The 19,763-nt window shown below is 58.6% G+C and overlaps 3 protein-coding genes across 5 annotated transcripts; 2 read left to right on the top strand and 1 right to left on the bottom strand.

The window, feature by feature from the left end:
• Positions 1-800: 800 nt before the first annotated feature.
• Positions 801-3,824, top strand: SAMD1 (sterile alpha motif domain containing 1). Its single transcript, XM_086698880.1, has 5 exons — positions 801-2,172; positions 2,611-2,905; positions 2,997-3,093; positions 3,192-3,303; positions 3,401-3,824. The coding sequence occupies exons 1-5, from the start codon at positions 1,216-1,218 to the stop codon at positions 3,557-3,559; spliced, it is 1,620 nt and encodes a 539-aa protein (XP_086555006.1). The 5' UTR covers positions 801-1,215; the 3' UTR covers positions 3,560-3,824.
• Positions 3,825-5,258: 1,434 nt separating this feature from the next.
• CA2H19orf67 (chromosome A2 C19orf67 homolog) lies at positions 5,259-8,363 on the top strand. Of its 2 annotated transcripts, none has more exons than XM_086698881.1 (6): positions 5,259-5,717; positions 6,382-6,523; positions 6,646-6,746; positions 6,833-7,018; positions 7,363-7,497; positions 7,980-8,363. In XM_086698881.1, exons 1-6 carry the CDS (start codon positions 5,383-5,385, stop codon positions 8,152-8,154), a joined length of 1,074 nt encoding a protein of 357 aa, XP_086555007.1. In that variant the 5' UTR covers positions 5,259-5,382; the 3' UTR covers positions 8,155-8,363. The 2 variants fall into 2 exon arrangements, with proteins under 2 accessions (XP_086555007.1, XP_025772383.1); XM_025916598.2 differs by having other exon boundaries at positions 5,261-5,717; positions 6,379-6,523.
• Positions 8,364-12,889: 4,526 nt separating this feature from the next.
• MISP3 (MISP family member 3) lies at positions 12,890-15,208 on the bottom strand. 2 transcript variants are annotated; one of them, XR_015248504.1, is made up of 3 exons: positions 14,122-14,834; positions 13,529-13,749; positions 12,890-13,254 (listed from the first exon to the last, which is right to left on the bottom strand). XR_015248504.1 is itself a non-coding variant. In XM_086698882.1 (3 exons), exons 1-3 carry the CDS (start codon positions 14,684-14,686, stop codon positions 13,237-13,239), a joined length of 657 nt encoding a protein of 218 aa, XP_086555008.1. In that variant the 5' UTR covers positions 14,687-15,208; the 3' UTR covers positions 12,890-13,236. The 2 variants fall into 2 exon arrangements, 1 of the variants encoding a protein (XP_086555008.1); XM_086698882.1 differs by having other exon boundaries at positions 13,529-13,602; positions 14,122-15,208.
• Between the last annotated feature and the right edge of the window lie 4,555 nt (positions 15,209-19,763).

Raw genomic sequence — 19,763 nt, forward strand, 5'->3', positions numbered from 1 at the left:
CCCCAACGTCCAGGCTGATCAGGACCTGGCCTGGAGTCTTTGTAAAACCGGGTTTAGCCGGAATTCCGCCACTACCCCGCCCTGCAGGAGAGGGGGGCGCCAAATTGCCCTTTGACCCTGGATTCGGGGTTCCCGAATCTGTGGCGCGCCCCCTCGGCGTCCAGCCCCCGGCCGAGAGGGCGCTCTAGGGAGACGCTGGGGCCGGCGCGCCGGGAGGCCGAGCGGCGGCGGAGGCGGCCCCGGCAAGGGGGGGGGTAAAGGGTGGGGGAGACGGTGCGCGCCCCCCTCCCCGCATCCTCGGCGCGGAGCGCGGGGACAAGCGCGCCGTTGGGGCGCGGGGGCGGCGACAGTCCGAGGGTCCCCGCGGCGCCCGGCAAGCGCAGCGGCCCGGCCCGCGGGCGGCGAGTTCCCGGTAAGTGCGGTCCCGAGAGCGGAGCGCGCCGGGGAGGCGTGGAGAGGGGGGCTGGGCGCCGGGGACGTCTGGGTCCCGCGCCCAATGGCTGGAGGGCGGCCGAGCGCCGCCCGCCCGCCCCGCCCGCCCCCTCTCCCCTCCCCCCGGCGCTCCCCTCCCCCTCCCCCGCCCGCCGCTTTCCCCCGCCCCCGCCCCGGCGCCAACTCCACGGCGCCTCCTTAAAAAGCGCGCGGGAGTTGTAAGGGGGGGCCGGAGCGAGCCAGAGTGAGCGAGAGCGCAGGGTAAAGGGGGCGGGCGGGGGGCCCGAGCTCCACCTTAAAAGCGGGCGCGTGGGGGTGGGAGGGAGGAAGGCGGGCGGCGGGGAGGAGGGAGGGAGGGAAGGAAGGGGGGCCGGAGTGTCCCGGGCGCAGGGCGCGCGTGCGGCGGCGGCGGCGGCGGGGAGGGGCCGGCCGCGCCGCGCTCCCCTCCTCCCTCCTCGCATCCCCGGCCCCGCGCGCGCCCAGCAGAAGCGGGTCTGTGTGTGCGTGCGTGCGAGTGAGTGAGTGTGTGCATATTTTTTTCTCTCTTTTCTTTCTCTCTCACTGTTTTTTCTCTCTCTCGCTCCCTCTCTCTCGCTTTTTTTTTTTTTTTTTTTTTTTTTTTGCAAAGAAACAGCAGCGCCGCCGCCGCTCCGCCGAGGCGCTGCGCCCCCCGGGGGGGGAGGCGGAGGAGGCGGGCAGCGGCGGAGGGAGGGGAGCCGGAGAGGGGGGCGCCGCGCTGGGAGGGAGGCAGCGCGCACGGTGCAGCCGGGCCGGGCGGGAGGCATGGCGGGGCCCCCGGCCCTACCCCCGCCGGAGACGGCGGCGGCCGCCACCACGGCGGCCGCTGCCTCGTCGTCCGCCGCTTCCCCGCACTACCAAGAGTGGATCCTGGACACCATCGACTCGCTGCGCTCGCGCAAGGCGCGGCCGGACCTGGAGCGCATCTGCCGGATGGTGCGGCGGCGGCACGGCCCGGAGCCGGAGCGCACGCGCGCCGAGCTCGAGAAACTGATCCAGCAGCGCGCCGTGCTCCGGGTCAGCTACAAGGGGAGCATCTCGTACCGCAACGCGGCGCGCGTCCAGCCGCCCCGGCGCGGAGCCACCCCGCCGGCCCCGCCGCGCGCCCCCCGCGGGGGCCCAGCCGCCGCCGCCGCCGCCGCGCCGCCGCCCACGCCCGCCCCGCCGCCACCGCCCGCGCCCGTCGCCGCCGCCGCCCCGGCCCGGGCGCCCCGCGCGGCCGCCGCTGCCGCCGCCACAGCGCCCCCCTCGCCCGGCCCCGCGCAGCCGGGCCCCCGCGCGCAGCGGGCCGCGCCCCTGGCCGCGCCGCCGCCCGCGCCTGCCGCTCCTCCGGCAGTGGCGCCCCCGGCCGGCCCGCGCCGCGCCCCCCCGCCCGCCGTCGCCGCCCGGGAGCCGCCGCTGCCGCCGCCGCCACAGCCGCCGGCGCCGCCACAGCAGCAGCAGCCGCCGCCGCCGCAGCCACAGCAGCCGCCGGAGGGGGGCGCGGCGCGGGCCGGCGGCCCGGCGCGGCCCGTGAGCCTGCGGGAAGTCGTGCGCTACCTCGGGGGCAGCGGCGGCGCCGGCGGTCGCCTGACCCGCGGCCGCGTGCAGGGGTTGCTGGAGGAAGAGGCGGCAGCGCGGGGCCGCCTGGAGCGCACCCGCCTCGGAGCGCTCGCACTGCCCCGCGGGGACAGGCCCGGACGGGCGCCGCCGGCCGCCAGCGCCCGCGCGTCGCGGAGCAAGGTGAGCGCGCCGGGGAAAGGGCGGGGTGGGGGGGGTGGGTGCCGCGCTGTAGGCAGGTGCGGGCGAAGTTGGTGGTGGGGCGCGAGTCCCGGGAGGAACCGGGTGGCGGGCGGCCTTGGCTTTTCGTGTCTTCCCTGCGGGTTCGGCCCGTGGTGACCTTGGCAAGTGACTTAATCTTCCCGAGCCTCAGTTTCCTCTGCTTGTACAACGCGACTTAATAGCAGTAGCGACCCCTTGAGGTTGTTGAGCGAGTTTAGTGAGATTTGGCTACTAAGGGCTTTATTAACACAGAGCGTGGCACGGACTGAATGCGTAAAAGTTAGTCCGTGTTGATATTAAAGGTGGGTGGTAAGCACACCGCTCGATCCTGGATCACAGGGACTGGGCGAAAGGCCAGAACAGCTACTAACCTTTCCCTGCTTCTCTCCCTGGCACCAGAGAGGTGGAGAAGAGCGGGTGCTTGAGAAGGAAGAAGAGGAAGAAGATGATGAAGATGAAGATGATGAAGATGATGTGTCAGAGGGATCCGAAGTGCCGGAGGGTGACCGTCCAGCAGGTGCCCAGCACCACCAGCTTAATGGCGAGCGAGGCCCTCAGAGTGCCAAGGAGAGGGTCAAGGAGTGGACACCCTGTGGACCCCTCCAGGGCCAGGATGAGGGCCGGGGGCCAGCACCAGGCAGTGGTACCCGCCAAGTGTTCTCCATGGCAGCCATGAATAAGGAAGGGGGATCAGGTAAGGATCTCTCTGAGTTGGGGAAGGTTGCCTGATGGGGAGGAACTGAGCCCCAAGACAAAGCCACAGGCATATGCTTTTTCTTTCTCAGCCTCTGCTGCCACTGGGCCAGACTCCCCGTCCCCTGTGCCTTTGCCCCCAGGAAAACCAGCCCTCCCTGGGGCTGATGGGACCCCCTTTGGCTGTCCGTAAGTTGGGGAATTTGAGCCATGGGCGTGTTGCCTACCGACGTGTAATAGAACCAGAGAAGTATCGCTACTCACTGGTTCCTCTTGTTCTGCCACAGTTCTGGGCGCAAAGAGAAGCCGGCTGACCCTGTGGAGTGGACAGTGATGGACGTGGTCGAGTACTTCACTGAGGCCGGCTTCCCCGAGCAGGCAACAGCTTTCCAAGAGCAGGTGAGTTCCCAACCCTCAATGTACCCCTCTCTATCCCAGGGCCTCAGTGGTGGGGGGGAAGGGGGATCTGCTCTGACTGTCTGTCTGTCCCACCCAGGAAATCGATGGCAAGTCTTTGCTGCTCATGCAGCGCACAGATGTGCTGACTGGCCTGTCCATCCGCCTGGGCCCAGCCCTGAAAATCTACGAGCACCACATCAAGGTGCTGCAGCAAGGCCACTTTGAGGATGACGACCCCGATGGCTTTCTAGGCTGAGCACCCAGCCTCTCCCCTGCCCCAACCCATTCCAGCCCCCATCTCACCCGAAACCCCCAGAGTCCAGGAGCTGGATGGGGACGCTCTCAGCCCTCCTAACAGATTCCAGTGAGGGGGGTGTTCCTCCCTACTCCTCTCTTCCCTGTGTTTCCCCAGCATACATACATTTGGCCCCCAGCACATCCTGTACTCCATGATAGAGGAGTGTGGGGTGAGAACAGGGCCTGCTCATTTCACCCCAGGAAGCCAACCTCCCCCCCCCCCCCCCACCAAGTCTAGGACATTTTTGAAAAAAAAAAAAAAAATGGGGGCTTCCCATCTCCCCTAGGTCCTCTTCAGTTCAGCCAGATGTTTCCTATATAAATGTTTTGTTCTGCCTGTTCATTTTGGTGGGTGGCCTTTCCTCTCTCCCCCACCACCCACGCCCCATCCCGGTCTGCCCCTGGCCTCCAGCCCCTGGGAATAGCCGGGGTGGGGTCCCTGGGTCTTCCCTAACCCTCTTTCTTTCTGTTGGTTGTCGCTCCAGCTGGCCGTATTGCTTTTTAATATTGCACCGAAGGTTTTTTAAATAAAGTTTTAAAAAAAAAAAATGCGGGAGTTCACTTCATGAACGGAGTGGGGGAGGGGGGTGAAGAGCAAACAGGGGTGGGGGGGGCCCTCCGGGGAGAGTCTAGGTTAACACAGAGTTGTTGGAGGAGGAAGCCAGGTAGGGCACGGGGCTGCCTCACAGCCAGCTAGAACACGAAGTGCTCCAGGAGATCAGGTGCCGTCCTCTCCCCATGCTCAGAACAGTGCTCTGGCACACAGTAGGTGCTCAAATACTTGTTGAGTGACCAGCAGTTAACTAGCCTTTATGAGCATTTTCTCGGTTGTTCTCTCCCCAGCCCAGTGAGGCAGAGAGCTCATAAAAACCCACTTTCCAGAAGAGGCAACTGGTTCAGCACAGCAAAGATGCTTGCTCAGGGTCACACAGGGTGGGGTCAGACACCTGTCTGAGTTCTTTACCCAGAGTCTTTTTAAATGTAATTAGTGTATTTAGCTTTATAGCCGAATGTAGTCAGCCTTTGCAAGCCACCAAGAATCCAGTCTATAACTATTGGGGGCAGGGGTCTGTCTTGGGCCCATGGTTGGGTCTCCAGGCTTCACCGGTCCTCACCAGTAAGAGGAACAGAAGGGATGAGACCATGGGACACGCACGTTTTTCCAAGTGAAGATTTTTAGGATTGTTATCCGTAGAAAGCAGCCACTGATATCCTAATCCCCACTAAGTTCTAATGCAGTTTCTCAACTCCATTAGAGTTGTGTTTGGGGGGGGGGGGGGTTGTTTCTTTGTTTTTTAATGTACAGATTCTGGAGCCAGAGAGTCAGAGACTTCTCGAGGCCGGGGCTTCCTCCCTTTATGTACCTGCGCCCCGAGTTTGGACGCTCGGTAAAGACCCCTCCTCCCCAGGAAACGGCTTAGGAGCGAGAAAGGCGCTGGCCCCCCCAGCCACACCCCGGGACATGGCCGCGCCAGGACCGGCCCAGGTCGCCCCCCTTGGACGCGTCCCCCAAGCCAGGTTCCGGGAGCGCGCGTTTGCGCGGGGCCCCGCGGGCGCGCACCGCGGACCGGAGCGGCGCGCCCCTCCTGCGTGTTGAAATTCAAACGAGGCGAACTCCCTCCGCGCGGCGCCGCCCCGACCGAGAGGTCGAGGCAGGGGCGAGTTGGAGGGGGCCGCGCTCCCAGTCCCGGCAAGTCCGAGGTTCCCGGGGCGGGGTCAAACCCGCGGCCAACGAGAGCGGCGGCGGCTTAAAGAGCTGCGTTCCCCTCCTGCGGCCCCACGATGGCTACCGAGCAGTGGTTCGCGGAGCCGCTCCCCCCCGGCCCTGGGGAAACACCGCCCGCGGACGACTTGGAACCTGGGGCACAGCCCTGCGGAGATCCCTCCTGGTTGGCGTCCCCTGGCGGACCTGGGGACCCACCCGAGGCGGAACCGGAGGACGTCCAGGGACAGCTCCCCGAGGCCTCTACCGCTACTCCTTCCCCCGAGCCTCTGGCCCCGGGCCCAGGGCCCGCCCCTCCGCGCCTACCCTTGGACACCATGTTCAGCCCCATCACCGAACAGCTCCGCTACCTGCTCAAGAAGGCAGATGATTTCCAGAGCTACTTACTTTACAGGTGGTGCTGGGTGGGGTCCTAGGTCCCTCGGAATGCGACTGAGGAGAGCGACAGGATAGGCAACGCACGCTAGGTTCGCAAACTCCAAAGCATTAAGAGCCAGAGACAGTAAATGAAGCTAGTTGATTGAGGATCCAATTTCGAAGAGTGATAAGGACTGTGTAGAAATTTGGGGTTAGGGAGGGCCTGCTATTACGCGGCCCCCAGGGGTTGCCAATTCACGAGGACGGTTCTCCTAGTTTTTTAACTGTTGGCTTATATTTTGAGCCCTGGGCAGGCTCAACAAAACCAATCTGTGCCAGACTTGGCCCTCTGGCTACCAGCGTGGGACCCCAAAGGATAATGTGATTCCCAGCCCAGGGGAGAAGAGACTGTAATTCTCACATTTCAGTATCCATTGGAATCCTCTGGGAGGCTGTTGAAACCCTAGATTTCTGGGCTCCACCCTACAGGACATTTTGAGTGAAAAGTCAGTTGTAGAATTCAGGTGTCAGCACCTTAACAAGTGTTCCAAATGGCTTTGATGCAAATGGTCCCGGGAGATACTCTGAGAAAGTCCTGGTGCAGGGGGATTTTGTCATAGGGGTTCCAGGCCAGGAAGACTGGTTGCCAGTGAGTGGGGAATGAGGGACCCCAGGCAAAGGCCCCTTTCTCTCTTTAGCAGGGACCGAGTGCAGAAGGAACAGCTGGCAAAGGCCATGCCCACCTTCTTACAGATGTGTGAGCCCTACTTTCTTTACCTGGAGGCAGCCGCGAGGAGCGTGCCTCCCATCTATGGAGTCCTGCAGGAGCTGGTCCGAAAGGGGGTGTGTGGAGCAGTTTTTCTAGACCCTGTGCCCCTTTCTTCATTCCTCGGGGTTGGGAAATAGTGGGGGGAGGGCGATGCGGGCAGGCCAGCTAATCTCATTATGCCCCCTCTTCCATGCAGCTGTTGGAGATCTCCCAACAGCTGACCCTGCGCCTAGAACAGCTGGTCCTCATGTATGCCTCCTTTGGGTTTGTGGACCTGGAGGAGACCGACCCCCTAAGGTAAAAGGGTAGGAGACGGGAGTGGGGTGGGGAGAGGGTGGCGTCCAGAGCCCAGCCTCATTTCCCACCGTCCTGTCTCCTGCCAGTATCTCCTGTTTCTTCTGCGGAAGGTTCTCCATCAGCCCGTCCCACGAGGTGTCCATCTTCAGATACTGTGCCCCAGCCGCTTACACCGCCAGCCGCTTCCCCCGATACCTCTATAAGAAGATGCGCTGGAATCTGGAAACCGCCCCAGAGCCCAGCGGCAGGGGGCAAGATTCCCGCGTGGATTAGTGAGTCCCCTGAGAGAATGAAAGTTCTCCCTTCTCTGTGCAGAATGCCAGTGTGGGCCTCTGAACCACCACCACCACCAAAGCACGGAAAGCCCGGCGGGAAACCAAAGATCTTTGAAAGGCCATCCCCACTTTTTAAAAAAATTCACCCTCCCATTAAAAAAGTCCTCATCTTAAAAGTAGGCTGGCAAGGAGAAAAGGCCTCCGTCTGGAGCCACATCCCTACCTGAGAACTTGAGGGCAAATTCTGATGAGTTTCCACCTCACGCCCCCCACCCCAATCAAAGCCCTCAACTGAAGAAGGAAACTGCTCATTCTTAATTAATACCCTCCTTCCCTCCCAGCTACTTCCTGTGCTATCGAGATACATGGGAAGACACAGGCAAGAGTCCAGCCAATTCATGCCCCCAGATCCAGAAGTTGTGGTCCATTGGCCGATGGGTGCCGCTAGGACCAGCTGAGGATGACCTTTATTCATGGTAAGAACTGGGACAATGGCAAGGTGGGCTTGGGCCCTGGAGGGAGGGGCAGAACCTCACCAAAGACCATCCTCTTCCCCCCACATTGTTTCCCTTGGTAATAAGGAGAGCATTTTATTGTGCCCTGAAAAGTGCTTTATGCAGACTTGTGTCACAACCCATTGAGGTCTATACTACAGGCCCCATTTTACAAAGAAAAAACAGGTGCTCAGAGAGGTTAAGTTACCTGCCCAAGGGCACACAGCTAAGTTTAACTGGGTGATAGGCCAGGTCAGGGCTAGAGTTGTTCAACCTCCCAGAGCCATTAGCTCTAGGCTTCTCAGCAACAAGAAAAGCACTCCCCCCGCCCAGGGTTTTTCCCACCCCCCCCCCCCCCCAGCTGAAACAAAGCCTCTTTCAGCCACCGGCCTCTCACTCGGAGGGGAGGGGTTCCCGAGAAGCTGGGGGCGCTCACGTCCCGGCCCGTCTGTCCCTGCCCCCAGGATCTTGTGCCCGCAGCCTCCTGGGGACTACCAGCAACTGCTGACCATCGGCTTCGAGGAGCCCTCGCACATGCTGGCCACCGACCTGCTGGTGCAGATCCTCACGGGCCAGTCAGGCCCGGCCCGTCCCCCGAGCGCGGCGGGGCCCGCGGCGTGGGCCGCGCAGGGGTCTTGAACCTGGAGAGAGAATGGGAGCCGGAGCCTGACAGTTCCAAACTCCAGGAGAGGGAGCAGGGGAGGGGCTCACTCGTTCTCCTAGTGCACCTCGGCCTCGCCTTCCAAGGGGCCAGGCCAAGCTGGCCCGTTCGCACCGGGTCCGACCTGGCCGCGGAGCCCTGCGCGGGGACACACCAGTTTTGCGTTAAATAAAAGAAAGAAAGAGGTCACAGGCTCGGCGTCCGCTCGGTGCGCCGCGCCCCACCCCTTGGGGCGAGGAGGCCCCGCCCACCTGCGCGGCCTTCTGGGAAATGTAGTCTTTGAAACAAAACCAAAGTCCCCTGACTGGCCGACCAGCTCTCAAGGCATGCGCAGAGGCGCACATGAAGCTAAAAGGGAAGTAGCAGTGCCTGTCAACAACCGGAACCCAGAAAACCTCAAGTTTTGGGTAGCCGGGAAATTCAACGCCCAATGGGGGAAGGGACCCCGGGGCCACGCCCACTCTCATATTTTGACCCGGAAGTGACTTCCCTTTACCGAAGAGACTATATTTCCCGGCGTGCATCAGCAAAGGGCCCGTGATCACTTTCCTAAAGGCCAGAGTCAAATCTTCCTCTTCCAGCTTTTGGGTCATGGAGTGGGCAGGTCATCTTACTTCGCGGGGTGTCCGGGGCGCGCGCGGGATGGGAAAGCCGTAAGGAACTCCAGCTTGGGATCTCTAAGCTCCACTCCAACCTTGGACTGGAAAGGAGTCACGGGTTGAGAGAAGTGAACTCACCTCTTCGAAAGCTACAGCGCGCGAGTGGCGGAGCTCCATCCTGAGCCGGGTCTTTCTGATTACAGCTGGTCCCTTGCGAAGGGAAGGGTGTCATTCCTGACCCGGGTGTCACTCATCTGCCAGTTACCCCCGTAGGGGCTGCCTTTTCATTCCCGGTAACATTTTTGGAGTCGTCGGAGGAGAGACCTAGCATTTATGCTTTTGAGCAAAGCACTCGCTTACCTAAAACTCCCAGGCACAAAGGCACATAGTATTGTAAGCACCAGTTTAAGATGACAAAAACGGACGTGAGAGGTAAAATGAATCAAGACTGGACGCCAAAACCTTTTATCTTGGGGGGGGGGGGGCGGGGGGAGACAGCTTCTGGTGACAATTTCTGATTTCATCAAAGATTTTTTGGTCTGAATGAGTTCAAGGGGATTCTGAAGCTGCCTAATACTGATTTAAGTTAGTCCCTGTGACATACACTGTAAGACTCTAGCTTAATTAAATAGAAGTTTAAATTGAGCCAAAAACGCAAGTCACATGTAATTTCAAACTTTCTAGTAACCACATATGAAAAATGAGGTAAAGGGACGCCTGAGTGGCTTAGTCCGTTAAGCATCCAACTCTTCCACTCAGGTTATGATCTCACCATTCTTGAGTTTGAGCCCCTCATGGGGCTCTGCTTGAGATTCTGTCTCCCTCTCTGTGTCTCAAAATAATAAAAATTAAAAATGAGGTAAAAAAAAAAATAAGGTCAGGTTAATTTTAGTGATATTTTTATTTAACCCAACATATCCAAAATATTATTTCAACCTATAATCTATGCGAGAAACTATGAGTGAGATATTTCCCTTTTGGGGGTACTGAGTTTTTGCAATCTGGTATTTCATACTTACAGCATATTTCAGTTCAGACCAGCCACACATAGCTTGAGACTGTCTCCCTTAAGACAAATCCACAGGCCACTTAAGACTAAAGGCTTCTGGGGGCACCTGGGTGGCTTAGTTGGTTAAGCATCCAACTTGCGCTCAGGTCAGGATCTCTCAGTCCGTGAGTTCGAGCCCCACGTCGGGCTCCATGCTGACAGCTCGCAGCCTGGAGCCTTCTTCAGATTCTGTCTCCCTCTCTGCCCTCCCCTGCTTAAGTTCGTGCTCTCTCTCTGTCTCTCTCAAAAATAAATAAACATTAAAGGTTTCTGGTGTGAGGTGCTGGGAGAGGAAAGAAACAGGCCTGATTTCCTGGATCCTGTCGCTCAGGAACTATGTATACGCATGATTCTCCAACTTGAGTGTGGAATCGTGTGGAAGGTTTGATTTTTAAGTCTGGGGTGGGACCCAAGAATGTGTGTTTGTTGACAAAATCCCAAGCCATCCTGATGCTGCTGGTCGAGGCACTACACTTTGAGGACTGCTGGCCTACATCTACATGATGGTCCTCAAACTTGGCTCCATGTGGAAAGCACCCGCAGAGCTTTAACAAATACAGATGCTGGGCCCCCCGGGTGGCTCAGTCAGTTGAGCCTGTGACTCTTGATTTCAGCTCAGGTCATGATCTTCCAGTTCGTGAGTTCCAGCCCTATGTCCAGCTCTTTACTGACAGTGCAGAGCCTGCTTGAAATTCTCTCTCTTCTTCTCTCGTTGCCCACCCCCCACCCAAAAAATAATTTTTTTTTTTTTTAATGTGCTCTGGGTGTTTCCATTTCCCACCCTGGCAGCACTGGCTCTTTGTTTTCTCTCCAGACCTTTGAGAGTCACCATCAAGCATGTGCTCAGTGTGGTGATGATGGGATGGGGTGTGGTTCCTTCTTGGGCTGAGCTGCTCTTGGGGTGCAATGCTGTGTGAGCATTCTTTAGTTCTTCATTAGCTACTTGTCCTATGTAGGATCAAGTCTGTTGCTAGACCCAGGGCATACAGTGTTGGACAAATCCAAGAGTTTAAACAACGATTCTAAATCATTCCTGGGTCTTTTCTGGGTCTCAGTGCACCCCTAAGAAGCTGATACCCTAAAACTACAGAATATAACTGCAACGATACACTTTTTCAACTTAGGGTGTCCACAAACTCTTGAACTCCATCGGGGGGAGGGGCCTGAGCCCCCTGGCTTGGGAGGGAAATTAAGGAGGGCTTGGCAATTGACAGCTACAAGCTCTACTACAAACAGGCTTTGCTTATTAACATGCCTGTGCCCCACACCCCATTTAAAAATGTTTCTAAGTAATCACATTTAAAGTTCAGTAGAGGGGCACCTGGGTGGCTCAGTCGGTTAAGCGTCGGACTTCAGCTCAGGTCACGATCTCACGGTCCGCGAGTTCGAGCCCCGCGTTGGGCTCTGGGCTGGTGGCTCAGAGCCTGGAGCCTGCTTCCGATTCTGTGTCTCCCTCTCTCTCTGCCCCTCCCCCGTTCATCCTGTGTCTCTCTCTGTCTCAAAAATAAATAAATGTTAAAAAAAAAATAAAGTTCAGTAGATTTCTTTCTTTTCTCTTTTTTTTAAAGTTTACTTATTTAGGGGCATTTGGTGGCTCAGTCGGTTAAGCGTCCAACTTCGGCTTAGGTCGTGATCTCACAGTTTGTGAGACTGAGCCCCACATCAGGCTGTCTGCTGTCAGCACAGAGCCCACTTCAGATCCTCTGTTCCCCCCTCTCTCTCTGACCCTCCCGTGCTTACACTGTCTCTCTCAAAAATAAATAAAACATTTTTTTAAGTTTATTTATTTGGGTGGCTCAGTCGTTGAGCGACTAACTTTGGCTCAGGTCATGATCTCACGGTTCACAAGTTCGATGCCCGCATCAGCTGTGTGCGGAGAGCTCAGAGCCTGAAGCCGGCTTCAGATTCTGCGTCTCCCTCTCTCTCTCTGTCCCTCCCCCACTTGTGCTCTAGCTCTCTCTCTCTCTCTCAAAATAAACATTAAAAATTTTTTAAATTTTTTTAAGTTTACGTATTTATTTTGAGAAAGAGATAGCATGAGTGGAGGAGGAGCAGAAAGAGAGGGAGAGAGAGAGAATCCCAAGCAGGCTCTGCACTGCCAGCACAGAGCCTGATGTGGGGCTCAATCTCACAAACTGTGAGATCATGACCTGAACCAAAAACAAGGGTCAGATGCTTAACCGACTGAGCCACCAGGCACCCCTCTTTTTTTTTTTTTTTAAGAGAGAGAGGGCATGCGAGCCAGGAAGATGGGCAGAGGGGGAGGGGGGGAGAGAGAGAGAGAGAGAGAGAAGAGAGAGAGAGAGAGGGAGGGAGAGAGACAATCTTAAGCAGGCTCCACACTCACTGAAGAGCTCAGCAGGGGCAGGGGAAGCAGGGAGGCCTTGGTCCCATGATCCTGGGATCATGACCTGAGCCGAAATCAAGCCACGGATGCTCAACTGACTGAGCCACTTAGGCACCCTGAGATTTCTCTTTTAAAGGCTAGGTTTCCCCCTTGCTTTTGGAAATCAGAAGCTCACTCACTACGGATATGGAGGAACACTTACCTGCGCGTTGAAACAAGGCATTTCCCAGCATACCCCATTTCTCTCCTTAATATTTGTCTGGGGTCTACACGCATGGGAGGTTTGCAACAGCTGGACAGATCATAAATGGCTTTGTATGCCCTGCGAAGAAGTTTGTACCCTCACCGCCACCACCACCCCCCTTTTTTTTGTAGGTATTGCTTACGTCCCCAAATCAGGAACAACCTCTTATCACCTCTGTCTAGCCAGCGCCCAGCTCCCGGGCATACCATTGGCACTGGCACAATAAATGTTGAAGAAGTCTGGAAAAAGGGAGGGCATGAGCCAGTTTGTCCGAACACCGCAGTTCGCGCCCGCGCCGCCAGGGGGCACCAGGACCCGGGCCGGGCCGGGGGAGACTAGCAGCCCCAGAACTGGGCGATAAGGGCACATTCCATACTCCGGCTGGCACCTCCTGTGGTTTCCTCAGGCCTTCTTCCGCCAAACGCGCTCCCGCCCCAGCCCAAAGAAAGAGGACCCAGAGGAAAACAGCCTGCACTGCCCAGAAAGAAGGGGCTTTATTGGGGAGTGAGGGTAGCCGAGGCATTTACTCGAACGGTAAAGGCCGGAGGCAGAGGCCAGTTCAGTTCGCAGTTAGGCGGAGAAGGGCTGGACAGTTTCACTGGCAGGATTGACAGTGGTGGTGTTTCCCAACGTGGACTAATAGTTTTATAGAAGAGAATGGTCAATTTCGCAAAGAGGAGCTGGTCGATTTCATCTTCCCCGGAGCAGACTGCTGACCCTCTCCAGGCCTTCGGCGGATTCGGAGGGCACTCCCTGGCGCCCCTACCAGTTTCCTCTGATGTGCGTGTTACCTCTGGCAGGGTGTCCCAACCTACTGGAACCTCAAGGCTTCCGCTCCTCCTGGGGAGAGGAGGCCAGACAGAAGGCCGACCTCAGAGACCCGGGCACCGTGGGAGTGACACTCATGCACAGGGTGGGGCAGCTTGGTTCCCAGGACTATGGCATCCCCGTCACCCCCTGGCCGTGTCCAGAACTTTGTGTCCTAGCCCAGAGTAACTTCCCAGGGGGCGCGGGGGTGCACTTCCTGTGGCCCAGCATCCTGATGCCCCAGGGAGGAGAGGTGAGGGAAGAGCGACTTGCGCTTGGGGGAAGAGGGGGGGGAAAGGGCTCCCACCTGCTCCAAGCCGTTCTCCGATGCCTTTCTGCGGGGAGGCCAGATCACCGCCAGCTTTCCATCGCCCCTGCTCGCTGCGGGGGAAGGGGCACTCAGCCGGGGTTGCCCCTCCTGTCACCAGCTGGAGGCGGCCAGCACCAAGGAGACCGGCCGCGCCCCTTAAACACACAGGCGTTTACCCTCCTTCCCATGGAGGCCTCCATTCCGGAGGAGGGAGCAACCTGAAGGAGGGAGGCGAACCCAGAATGGGGAGGTGGAAACCCGCAAATTCACAGGGAGCATCCAGGAGTGTCAGAACCCAGGCAGGTTCCCTGGAATCCAATAAAGACATCTAGAATCCTCCTCCCTTCCTCCCACCAAAGCCTAGGTGAGATGTATCCAGGAGTCGACCATTCAGAGTAGGGCGTAGAGCACAGAGAGAGAGCAGCCCTAAAGGGGTGGGGCAGTGAACGGAGAGTTGAGAGAGGGCCCCAGGAGTCTGGGAGCCCCAAGGAGGTACCCTAAGTGCCAGAAGAGAGGCTCCTGGAGTTGGGCAGTTGGTGAGGGCGGCTGGAGCCCTGAGAGTCCCTAGAGTGGGGGCGCGCGTGGCTTACCCGTGAGGCTCGGCGCGGGCTCCTTGAACTCAGCGGTGCCGTAGACGCTGAGCCTCTGGCGCTGCAGCTCCCGCTCGCGCTCATGCACCTCGCGCACCTCCTGCTCCAGCAGCGACGGCGCGACCCGCGGCGGGGCACGGGCCAGCACCGGGCACCGGCCTTGCACGGCCAAGCGAGGCCGGCCTCCGGGATCCGGCAGCCCCTGCGGGCCCGCGCCGCCTTCCTCCGCCGGCGAGGAGCCGCGTCCCGCGGCGGTCTCAAAGAATCGCTTGAGCTCGCCCAGCGGCTGCGGCGGCCGGGCGCACTGCTCTGGGGCCGCGGGACGCGCCAGCGCCGCCTGACGGTGGGCCTCCCGCTCGATGTCTCGCTGCATTTGCGCGCCCGCCCGCGCGCGCTCCAAGGCGCGCGGGAGCGCGGGGCCCGGGCCCGGCAGGCTGAGCACCGGTCGCACGCGCAGCTCGACGAGTTCTCGGCCGGCGCGGCCTGGGCTCAGGCCCCGGCTCCGGCGCAGGCTCTCCTCGCGTTCGCAGCTGCGGCGGATTTCTCGCTCGATGGGCGTCTCCATGAGCGGCTTCCCGGGGACCGGTTGGGGGGTCTCGGGGCGCAGTAGAAAATGCAGCAGGGGGGCTTCCGAGTCTGACCCCGAGGAGGAGGTCTCGGGACACTGAAGAGGACAGTGCTTCGGGACCCCCGCGCTTCGTGCTTCAGACGGCTCGGGGTTGTCGTCGCCTGTCTCGAGACTCTCAAAACCCCCAGCTGCGGATGGCCCGGGGCGTTCTGTGTCCAGCCCCGCTGATGGCCCAAGGACTTCACTCTCTCGCTCAGGGGTCTCCGCGCCCTGCTCCGCGGAGAGCACGGAGACCTTGCCTCTTGGCCTGGGTACGTCGGCGTCCTGCTCTGCGGCAGGCCCCGGGACTTCGATGTCTGACCCGGGGGGCTCGGGGCCCCGAGCTTCGGACGACCCCAGGGCTCCGCTCTCCGGCCCGGGGGCCTCGGTGTCCAGGGTTGGGAGCAGTTCGGAAGCCTTAGTTTCCAGAGCCGGAGTTTTGATGCTCAGAGCTGAGACACGGTGCCCTGCGCAGCACCTGTGGCATAGTCACCGCCCGCGGGTTCTAAGGCGTCGCCTACCTCAGCCGCTTCTCTGACCCGCCCCTGGCCTCCGAGAACAGCCCCCGGGGACAGGGCCGGGCACCGCCCCCTGCACCTGCAGGAAAGACTTGGGCCCCGCCCTGGCCCCGCCCTCGGGGCGGGGGCGCCCCGGCAGGGCACTGCATTTGGTTCACTGACGCGCCTCAGGTCAGCTCAGGGCACCAGACTTCTCGTAGGAGGGCTTCCCTAGACTTGGCCCGCCGGCTGGGGGACAAGTCTGGGTGCCGTTCCACTAACGGGGCGCCACCCTGGCACCTTTTCGCCCTCACGTCCCCGGCATTCCCGGGAGGCTTGACCCCAACTCTGTCCTGGGTCGGGTGTTTGAACCTCCGGCTTTCTGGTGCCGGTGTGCTCCAAAGCCATCTTTCCGAAGCCTTGCTAGCCCCGCCCAGACCAGCGGGCAGCAACGCCCCTGGCCCCCGGGCTGTCCATCCACGTTCCACCCCTGCAGCGCACAGCTCAGACTGAAGGGGGCGCCAGGAGCCCTCTCATGGCGCGTCGCAAGCTCCCCCGCCCAGTGCCTGGGCTCCACTAGGCTTCTTCCGAGAGGTGTACCCGCCGCTCGCGTCAAGCCCGAGGCTGCTTCCCCGCACCCCTCCTGGAAGAGTCCGCAAGGCGTCCGCGGCCAAGTGCACTTCCAGACTGAGGGAAGAGGGACGGACAGACCCAGAGCGCCCGTGGCTTAGAGGAGCAGCTGCGGTTGAAAGGCGGTCACCTTGGGCCCAGACGGCTGGGAAGGCCCGGAGAGGTATCCAGGCTTGCGGTGTGGAGCAGCTCTCCGCAGCTGGCGCCAGATCTTGGCGTTCAGAGGCAGCAGGGTCGACGCCCCCGCGCCGACCCACCCCCAAAGACATTTTCCACTCTCCTCCCCCAGGCTCTCCCCAAATCTGTCCTCTGGCCCTACTCTACCGTTCTAGGGTGACCAGGAAGAAAGATATAGTTACCTAGAGAAAGGTTGGGGGGGGGGGGTGGTTGCTGAACAGCCTGGGAGCCTCCAATAATCCAACTACCCAATCACTCCTTCCCCCAGCTCTCCGCCTACTCTGGTGACTCCCCTCCTTCCCCGGGATCCTAGTCTCAAGCTCCTCCCTCTGACCCCTTTGGCCTAATTGGAATTGGGCCCAGCTGGGTTCCGTCCCACGCAAAACCTCCGCAAGGTACCAGCCTTCGCCAAGGCTCAGTTCCCTTGTCTGTAAAATGGGCAGAGCGGTGTCCACTTGCTTGGGGGGGGTGGGTCATGGAGATTAAAGCTTTACTTCTGGAAAGAGTTGTCTACAGCATTCTCTCGTCTTCATCGCCTCCTGTTCATGTTTGACAGCACTGACAAGGCTCTGGGTCCCACCACCCCACCGAGCCTTTTCCATCCAAGGACACGGATGGACTTCACTTGCCAGACCCTGGTTCCGGGTCTGACTTCCTCTTCCGTTAGCTCCTGGGTCTCTGAGGATGCCATCTTCTCCTGGTTTCCCTCTCAGGCATTTCTTCTCAGACTTCTGTTTCACCTGCATGGACAGGCTTCCTTTCCCCCCTGGCTTCCACTGGGGTTGGCTGATGGGAGAGGGGGAGTGAGGTCAGCACGTTTATTCCATGCCCCTGCCCGTAAGCCACACTGCTTGTGTCCCTCGCTGCTGGTAGTTACTCCACACAGCTCTCTCGCCAAGGCCAGTGCGTGGATACGGCCCCGGGCTGTTGCTAACAGAGATTGTTTCCCCAAATCTTTGTAAACCAACTCTTTTTTGGGGTGCCTGGGTGGCTCAGTCAGTTAAGCCTCCGATCTCAGCTCAGGTCATGGTCTCGCAGTTGGTGAGCTCAAGCCCTGCATCTGGCTCTCTGCTGTCAGCAAGGCGCAGGCTTGGTTTCCTGTCTCCCTGGCTCAGCCCCTCCCCTGCTTGCTCTCCCCTCTCTTCCTCTCTCTCAAAAATAAACAAACATTTTTTTAAAACCTAACTCTTGACTGAGCTCTGATGAGTTACTCAGCTTGAGTATGCTATCTCTTTCCTGCCAGCACTCAGCCCCTGACCAATTCCAACCTCATACTTTATTTTATTTTTTTAAGTGTATTTATTTATTTTGAGAGAGAGAGAATACCAAGCGGCCTCTGCGCTTTCAACGAGGAGCCCAACACAGGCTTGAACTCACGGACGGTGAGATCGTAACCTGAACAGAAATCAAGAGTCCCAGGCTTAAACCCCCAGAGCCACCTGGGCGCCCCCACAACCTCATACTTTAAACAACATCTCTGTGCTGGTGTCTCTCAAATCTCTACCTCTGACTTCTCCTCTGGGTTTAAAATTGGGTTTTTCGACGTTTATTTGTTTTTGAGAGACAGAGAGAGAGGGAGCGTGAGCGGGGGAGGGGCAGAGAGAGAGGGAGACACAGAATCCCGGGCAGGCTCCCGGCGTCCAGGCGTCCAGCTGTCAGCATAGAGCCCCGACGCGGGGCCCAAACCCACAAGCTGTGAGATCATGCCCTGAGCCGAAGTTGGACGGCTCAACCGGCTGAGCCACCCCGGCGCCCCTCCAACTGAACATCTTCAAAACTGAGCTCTCGTCTCCCGCCCCTACTCCAGCCCTGCTCTTCACCATGTGTGACAACTCATCCATTCTGTTTTTCATACCCCAAACCTAGGAATCTACCTCAACTTCTCTCTCTCAGCCCTGTTCCAATCCATCCTCATGCTGGATTGCTGTTGAATCTGTTGACTCTGCCTCCAAAACATATTCTGAATTCGTCCACTTCTCTCCACCCTAGTCCCAGCCACTACACTGCCCTCTTCACTGAGTGGTGGCTCCCCACCCACCAACCAGAAAAACCCAGACTCCCCACTCTGACCCAGAAGGCCCTGCCCACTTCGCAGATCTCATCTTCTGACACTCTCCCTCACTCCTCCATTGCAGCCTTTGCGCTTCCCTCAAACCCCCAACTGCACGCCTACCTCAGGACCTTTGCACTGACTTGCCTTTCTTTCTCTGCTTGGAAGGACTCACCCCCTGGCTGGCTTCAGCGATGCAGGTCTTGACTCAAATATCACTTCCTTAGACAAATAGTCCCTGATCACCCACCCTGCGTCACACACAGCCCTTCTCCGTAACCCTAATCCTGCTATTTTCTGTGACTCACCCTATATGGCAGTTATTACCAATTGCCTTTATCTGTATATTATCGCTCTCTCCTCGTCACCACCAAAAGTGAGCTGCATTACACCATTTTCTGTTTGCTCACCTCTAGACCCAACTACCTCATGCCTAGAACAATACCTGATACACAACGGTTGCTTAAGAATTCTTTAATCATACTTACCAGGCGCCTACCCCCGTGCTGGAAATAAAGAAACACATCAGACTGGGAAGGTACAGTTGAGTTTGGGAGACAGACCCGACTATAAATAGAACAATCTTGGGGCACCTGGGCGGCTCAGTCCATTAGGTGTCCAACTCTTGATTTCAGCTCATGTCATGATCTCACGATTCATGAGTTGGAGCCCCGCGTCAGGATCCGCACCGTGTCAGCGCAGAGCCTGCTTGGAAGTCTCTCCCTCTCTCTCTGTCCCTACCCCACGTGCACTCCCTCTCTCTCTCTCTCAAAATAAATACACTTAAAAAATGTTTTTTAAATGTGTTCTCTTATCATAGCAAATGTATTTTCAGAATGACTTAGAAGGCCAGGTTCAAACAAAAACATTTTGGATCCCTAGGAGTTTCGTACTAGAATGTGGGGCACAGGGAAACCCCAGCTCTCAGTCTGGCCTCCTGTACTTCTCCCTTTCAATGCTCTCCTGCATAGCAAGGAGGCTTGTGCCTGCACCGAGGAGGGGCTCTGAACCACGAGTCCCAGCTTTATCCTTACCCCTCTGCCAATAGCTGCCTTTGACCACTTCTCAGGCTGGAGGCAGTGGGGCGAGACACATCCTGGTTGTGGGGTCTGCATTCACAAGGCACAGAGGCCTTATGGGTGAGCTAAGGACCCTTTGGATAGGGAATTCTGGGGTCACCAGTACCCTGAGGAGAATCTGCAAGAGGGAGGGAGGAGTTAGGAAGGTACCTGACCTTTGCCACTTGGGGGCGGGGAGGGGGTCCTAGCTGGAGTGTGCCCTCTAGAGCAGGGAGCTGAGGGCAAGGACCCTTCTCACCGAGGCTTCTGTCAAGCTGCACAGCATGACCAGGGCTCTGATGAGGGGAGGACTGGGGGCTGTGGGAGACTAGCCTGGAAAGCAGGAGATGAGTTCCCCAAGTGGCAAAGGGTAAATGAGGCACCCTGTCATTTGACAAAGGGTGTGCTGGCCCTTTAAGAACAGGACGGGGAGGGCGCTTAACAGTTGGTTAAGCAGCAGACTTTGACTTCAGCTCAGGCCTTGATCTCAGAGTTAGGCTTGTGAGTTCCAGCCCCACATTAGGCTCTGTGCTGACAGCATGGAGCCTGCTTAGGATTCTGTCTCTCCCTCTCACTCTCTCTATCTTTCTCTCTCACTCAAAAATAAACATTCAAAGAGAGAA

This window comes from Puma concolor, chromosome A2 (assembly GCF_028749965.1).
Source record: "Puma concolor isolate L17-30 chromosome A2, mPumCon1.1.hap2, whole genome shotgun sequence".
Taxonomy (NCBI): domain Eukaryota; kingdom Metazoa; phylum Chordata; class Mammalia; order Carnivora; family Felidae; genus Puma; species Puma concolor.